Source organism: Carassius gibelio, chromosome A2 (assembly GCF_023724105.1).
Source record: "Carassius gibelio isolate Cgi1373 ecotype wild population from Czech Republic chromosome A2, carGib1.2-hapl.c, whole genome shotgun sequence".
In the NCBI taxonomy this organism is placed as follows: Eukaryota; Metazoa; Chordata; class Actinopteri; order Cypriniformes; family Cyprinidae; genus Carassius; species Carassius gibelio.
This window is the reverse complement of record NC_068372.1, coordinates 22,909,889-22,916,801: the sequence shown is the minus strand read 5'-3', so window position 1 is coordinate 22,916,801 and position 6,913 is coordinate 22,909,889. Positions and strand designations below refer to the sequence as shown.

At 38.9% G+C, this 6,913-nt stretch overlaps 1 protein-coding gene across 2 annotated transcripts; it reads left to right on the top strand.

Annotated features, from left to right (window-relative positions):
• Positions 1-246: 246 nt before the first annotated feature.
• Positions 247-6,847, top strand: LOC127933322 (TOX high mobility group box family member 4-A). 2 transcript variants are annotated; one of them, XM_052530245.1, is made up of 10 exons: positions 247-573; positions 831-1,010; positions 1,110-1,172; positions 2,257-2,562; positions 2,724-2,978; positions 3,063-3,413; positions 4,736-4,816; positions 4,898-5,632; positions 6,033-6,172; positions 6,256-6,847. In XM_052530245.1, exons 2-10 carry the CDS (start codon positions 906-908, stop codon positions 6,311-6,313), a joined length of 2,094 nt encoding a protein of 697 aa, XP_052386205.1. In that variant the 5' UTR covers positions 247-573; positions 831-905; the 3' UTR covers positions 6,314-6,847. The 2 variants fall into 2 exon arrangements, with proteins under 2 accessions (XP_052386205.1, XP_052386197.1); XM_052530237.1 differs by having other exon boundaries at positions 247-1,010.
• The last annotated feature ends 66 nt before the right edge of the window (positions 6,848-6,913 follow it).

Here is a 6,913-nt window from a genome sequence, read left to right as displayed (position 1 = left end):
GATAGAAATTATTACACTTAAAACTCTGTTTAATAATGGCTTGATTCATTATAAAATATATAATGCTTTAATGACTTACTTTTAAAAGTTATTGTGTTTAACCGGATTTTAGAAGTTATTTATTTATTTATTTTATGATTTAGTGTTTCCTCTTCCATCAATGCTCCACACACTCCAGCCAGTAGGTGGCGGGAATGCACCTATCGTTTGTTTGCCAACCGCCATAAAACTCCAAAAGAAGAAGAAGATTAATCGGACTTGTGAATGCAAACAGACAAACGTAGCAGATTACCGATCGAATCGGTCCATTTTTAGCACTTGCAGCAAATGTCTGCTAGTGTAGCTCTAAATCAAACCTTCATTATCCAGTTTGAATATGTATTAAGAATATAGAGTTTATAGTGTTATTTAATTCGACGTTGGATATTACACATAGGAAGTAACGCAGCAGAAGTCTCTCCGCGCGGCCTGCGATATGAATGAAACCTCCTCATGTTGGGTTTAACAGAAACACATCTCTGAACTAGCACCATTTAGCCAGTTAACGTTAGCTGCTGCTGGCTGGCTAAATTGGTAAGCCTATATCTATCACTCTTAATAAACGTGTATATATGTATATATATAAACAGACCTGGTCATACCACCGAGGCATGTTGGATCGTCTAATGAGGTTTATTGGCATTATTCAGTCGAACAACACAAACCATATGCTGGACGATACTGAGAACATGGTGCTGGTTCTTTTCTTTTAGTGAATAGCATTTTTTCTTCTTAGATGACTTTTGTTTGTTTGTTTGTTTTGTTATTTGTTGCTCTTGGATTGTTACAAGGTCGGTCGCTCCCTCTGATATAAAGAGATCCAGAAGACTTAATTCATCCATTTATTTATTCCCTGTATTATCATTATGGATTTGAATTTTTACTCGGATCTCTCGGACGGGACTGGTCAACATGTTGATTCTGAGTTCATGGATAACTCGTCTTACAATGGATATGATTCAGCGAACAAGGTACATCATGCACCTCTGTGCAAGTATTGCAGTCAGTTAGTGTACATTTGATCTAAATGTTTGAGTGGAAAAAAATTCACATTTTGTCCCGTTTATTAGTTCGCAGGTGGCAATGAATCATACCTGACCATCAGTGGACCTAGTCATCATTGGTCATCTGAGGTAGTGCTACAAAAACTCAGTTAGCTGGTCTATATTACAAATTCTAGAGTTTCTCTCTCTCTCTCTCTCTCTCTCTCTCTCTCTCTCTCTCTCTCTCTCTCTCTCTTTCTCTCTCTCTCTATCCTACCGGTCAAAAGCTTGGGATCAGCAAGACTTATAATGTTCTTATGCTTAGACTACATTTATTTGATAAAAAATACAGAAAAAAATTTCTGTAATTGTTAGTAATCTTACAAAATGTTATTGCAATATAAAATAATGTTGTCTATTTTCATATAATTTAAAATATAATTTATTTCTGTGATGAAAAGCTGAATTTTCTTCAGCCATTACTCCAGTGTAAAGTGTCACATGATCCTCAAGAAATCATTCTAAAATGCTGTTTTTTTTTTTTTTTTGTTTTTTTTTTTGAATGATCAATGTTGGCAACAGTTGTGCTGCCAAATATTTTTTTCCAGGATTCTTTGATTAATAAAAAGTTAAAAAGAACAACATTTATTCAAAATATAAATCTTTACTAATAATATTAATCTTTGCTATCATTTCTTAACAATTTAACACATCCTTGCCGAATAAAAAGTTTTAATCTTTCAAATTAATTTTTTTATTTATTTGTTTAAAAAAAAAATTATTGTAGTGTATACTGTTAGAAAAGATTTCTATTTTAAGTAAATGCTATTTTTTCTTTTTATAAATCAAAGAATCTTGAAAAAAAAGTATCACAGGTTCCAAAAAAATGTTAAACAGTTTTCATAACTGATAATAAATGCACATATTAAAGTGATTTCTGAAGGGTTATATATTTATCTATAATGTATATTAAAATAGGAAAACTTTATTTGACATCATAATAATATTTCACGATATAATTTTTTTTTTCATGTATTTTTGATCCAATAAATTCAGCCTTGATGAGCATAAGAAACTGCTGTAAAAAAAAAACAAACATAAAATTATCATTCTGATCCCAAACTTTTGATCGGTGTTGTGTGTATGTATTTTTATATTTACTTGCATATTTTTTATAATTATACCATTATATATTAAATTACTTGTTTTGTTTATTTTTCTATTATTAATGTAGAAAACCTTCTATACACCCTGTCTGGGTGATGAAGAGTTTGAAATTCCACCAATCTCCTTGGATCCAGATTCTGCGCTCACCATCGAGGATGTGGAAGCCCATTTTGGAGAACTGGCCGAACAGGCTGAGAGCTCAAGTACTTCTGGAGTTGGAAGTAGTCTTGCCAGTAATCCTGTGGTAGGGGGGAATGATCCCTCTTTTGCCTCGGCTTTCATGAATCCATCATCTCAGGGCATAGAGCACTTGAGTATAGGTGCGATTAACCCGGCGGGAGGAAGTGCACTACTGAGCTCAACTCTGGGTGTGGTAAGCTTTTCTTTTTCTATCAGTGATGATTTATGTTCATGTTTTTAGCGTGTAAGGATGGGCATTTGAACTGCTGTTAATGTAATGAGATATGGAGTTAATTGTAGATTGGCACACCAGATAATGAGTTTTTTTTTTTCTGTCATGTTTTTTTTTTTAAGGATCTTGGGCATTCTGTTGGCTCCCATTTCAGTAGTTCCTCCTCCATGACTATCGATGTTCCAATAAATGACATGAACCATAGTCTCCTGGGAAACAACCAGCTCACCACCATAGACCATTCGGATCTAAGCGCTCAGTTGGGGCTCAGTCTTGGTGGTGGAGCCAGTGTGTCAAAGTCTCCAGAACAACCGCTGTCTGCCACACCGTCCCCTGCTGGCTCGTTGCAGGATGAAGACATGGAGGACTTCAGACAAGTCAGTTTTTTTAGTTATGGGCTTAAATGGAGGCACATTTTCTTTGTTTTTCCATTTTGTAACATCTCCCCATTTGTGTTTCAGAAAACTATGCTGGTAGACTCCTCCTCAACCTCTCCGGCCATCATATCGCACCTCCCCAACTTGACGGGTTCTACCCAGCTTTCCTCTGCTCTACCAGCTGTGGTGAGGAGGGTGGGCGGTAAACCGGCCATGGTTCCTCTGACCACACTGGACACGGGAGCAACACTTGGAGGCAAAAAAGGAAAAAAGAAGAAAGATCCCAATGAACCACAGAAGCCAGTGTCAGCCTATGCTCTGTTCTTCAGAGACACCCAGGCAGCAATTAAAGGCCAGAACCCTAATGCCACATTCGGAGAGGTGTCGAAGATTGTGGCATCCATGTGGGACAGTCTTGGAGAAGAGCAAAAACAGGTGGAGTATAGTTTTTCAACGGCAAAAAATGCAGTCCATTTAAAAGATACACTACCGCTCAAAGGTTTCTCAAATATTTTTGACATCAAGTATGCATTACATTGATCAAAAGTGGCAGTAAGGCCTGGTTCACACGGGACGATTTTAAAATTGTCGGCCGATTTTCCAAACCTGAGAGACCCCACACACAGCGATTAAAAAATCACGGGTCTTACAGTTTTGGTCGTTCAGTGTGTGGTGTGCAGCCACACGGCAATATCAACACATCACACACGAACCGATTTGACTCCCGAGCAAAATCCCTCGAGATCAAACGTGACTTTAGAGTAAACAATCATGGCGGACGAAGAGGATGCAGTGGCCATAGTTTGTGCTTTGTTTTTAACGGAAAAAAAACATAAGAAAAACAAGAAAAGGCGATGGTCAAAGAGGTGGAGACAACGCGAGCATGGACTATACTTGCTATATCATAATATGGAGATAAGTTGTTGTTTTCTCTCATAGAAATGTTGTTACGTACTTACTACACAGATTAATAACCGTTGAAATAAACGTTCATATATTCGTTTCCATGTACTCTGGTGGACTGCAGTTGTGGATGTAGTTATGCCCATCGACTTTATTTGTATTTGTTATATTTGTTAAATATACGCCGGCTGTTTTGATTTTGTTTCCCGGTACTTCCTCCTCACCGCCTCGTCACCTCGCTTTCTGATTGGCTACACGCCACAGTCCACAGGGGGGACACCACACACGAGAAGAAATCGGGCAAAATAAATCCAACATGTTGGATATCCCCGATTTGAGATCGGAGCGGTCCCAACATTCTTCGAGCATAGGAGAGCAGTCTTAACACACCACACATGGCAGGAATATTTGAACAGATTATTTTACGATAATCGGAGCATCCTAAAATTGTCGGAAGGGGTGAATCGGGGCTAAAATTGGCCTAATTATCCTGCCGTGTGAACCAGCCTTAACGTCATAAAAGTTGTCCATTTAAAAAAAATGTTTTTATTAGACTGTCAACCATTGCTTGGACAAACAGATTGTCCCACCTCAAACTCACCATTGATTAATATATACTTAAGGGTCAATTATTGAAATGCAGCTATGTCTAAAAAGACTGCAAAGTCATTTAAAATTATGTGTAAACACTGTGCAACAAATTATTATAATTTTATTTTATTTATTTTTTTATTAACGTCATTTCATAATCTGAAATCTTCTTTTTCCAAATATTTCTTCTTCAGAAGCTTTAAAAGAAGGAATTGTATCTGGAAATGTATGATTCCCATAATTAAATGTAGATTTTATTTCAGGTTTACAAGAGGAAAACCGAGGCAGCCAGGAAAGAGTATCTGAAAGCATTAGCAGCCTACAGAGCAAATCAGCTTTCCAAAGTGAGTGAATTGTTTCTGGTTCTTCCTCTGTGAGTTTTTGATTTTTAGTCTAATTTCTTTCTTTTCTTTGTTTCTCATCAGTCATCTTCTGAGGTGGAGGATAGCACTCCTTCCACTCCTCCCTCTGTCCCCTGTCCCGTCACTACTGCTCCTGCTGCCCCTGCTCGTCCACGGCTGACACCCATCCCTGAGCAGAACACCATCACTAACATCTGCGCCTCCAATATCATCCTTGATGGGCCTCAAGTCACCACCCGTTCCCGCACGGGCTCTCTACCCCTGGCTTTCGGCCAGCCCCTGACCCCTTCCCCCAGCCCGACCCCCACTGTCACGAAAATCATCATCTCCAAACAGATGCTGCAGGGAGGTTCTCAGATCCACCAGATCCCCACGTCCATGGTGACGGTGATCCCGGCCGGATTGCGAGCCGTGCAGCCGGCTGCTGCCGGACGACAGCCTCCACCGCTGCAGCAGATGCAGGGCACCCCACCTCCACCACGTCTGCAGCAGATGGTACAAACCCAAGCTCCGCCACCTCTTCAGGCCAAGCCCCGTGGAGGGCCAGGAAGTTCCTTGGCTGTCACGGCTACACCACCTCCACCTCTTCAGATAAAGATTGTGCCTGCTTCTTTACACTCCGACCTGTCTACACCGATTATTGTTACTACAGCTACAAGTGCCAATCCTGTTATTGCCACATCCACCATCTCCGCCTCAGTGCATCCCGCCGCCCCTGTTGAGGTGCAAGTGGAAGAACCCAAAGAGGAGTTGGTCACTGGGACAGATGAGACAGTGATTCGGGAGGAACCTGAAGAGGTTAGTTTTTCCCATAATTAAAAATTCCCCTAAAAATAAAAAATTGAATTCCAAAGCTTTTTCCAAAAGTGTTGTTAGCCAGCTATAGTTTTAGTTCCACAATTATGTGTTTCCCGAAACAATACTTAAAATGAACATATTTACATATGTTTTGATTCCCACTTACTTCCATTGTATGAACCAAAAAAAAACAGTGAAAGTCAATGGGAACTGAAGCTATTTGAGTAAATGATGACCGAGTTTTTATTTTTTGGTGACTATCCCTTTACCATTAACAGAGTTATTATAATTGAGCTTATTAGTAACATCCATACAGGAAACGATTTAAAGATCAAACACAAATCATCTCTTTGCACACAGCAAAGAGTTGTTCAGAGATGTTCTCTCCCTTGTTTTTCAGATGGAGGTGGAGGTAAGCATTGCTCCTGAGGCCTCCTCTTCAAATATCTGTGTCCGTGCTGGGTGTACAAACCCTGCTGTGGAGAGTCGAGACTGGGATAGGGAGTATTGCAGCAATGAATGTGTGGCCACACACTGCAGGTTTGTTTTTTTTGCATGCATGTTTAATTTTTTATTTGTAAGGTCATATTCCCATGCTAGTGTCATGTTTGCTCTCTTGACAGGGATATTTTCATGGCCTGGTGTTCAATTAAGAGCCAGAACTCAGCCACCGTCAAATAAATGAAAATCCTGCTGTATCTGGGTCTCAACATGCCTGGATGTGACTTTTATAAGAGAACACGGCAGAATCGTACTGGATTTACGAGCGTTTTGTTGTAAATAGTTAAGCAGTGGAAAAACCATGTGTTTGTTTTCCACATTGAAAAAGAAAAGGACCCACGTGATTATTGTACTTTATTTGGAACGTATTTTTTTCTACTCCGTTCTGGTCCAGTGATTTCTTTTTTTTGTTTACGTTACTAATGATTTGAGTTTAAGTGGGACAAAATCTGAATTATTATTTTCAGATACAGTAGTTTTGATTATGATGAAAAATGAGTATTAGTGAAACTCGACAAGTAATGCAATCATTCTGCAATTCTGTGATTTGTCTAATGCAATTTTCTCATGTTGTACTGACGGTATCTTAGATCAGTGTTCAGAAGTGCTCTCGTATCAAATCTTTTGGCCTTAGTTATGCTTTCTTTTCTTTGTTTTTAGATTGTGTTACAGAAATGATTCAAGTATTAATAAAAGGCAGCCAAAATGGAACAAGTTTCTGAAGTCATTGCTAACAGACCACTTTGTTTGTAGTGGTTTTTCAGTGAACTATAAAATTAA

Excerpts from the sequence above, each read along its gene's own strand:
- LOC127933322 (XM_052530245.1), top strand. The coding sequence starts at position 906 with ATGGATTTGAATTTTTACTCGGATCTCTCGGACGGGACTGGTCAACAT. Across the intron at positions 3,414-4,735 it reads TTGGAGAAGAGCAAAAACAG|GTTTACAAGAGGAAAACCGA; the intron begins GTGGAGTATAGT and ends ATTTTATTTCAG. Across the intron at positions 5,633-6,032 it reads TTCGGGAGGAACCTGAAGAG|ATGGAGGTGGAGGTAAGCAT; the intron begins GTTAGTTTTTCC and ends CTTGTTTTTCAG.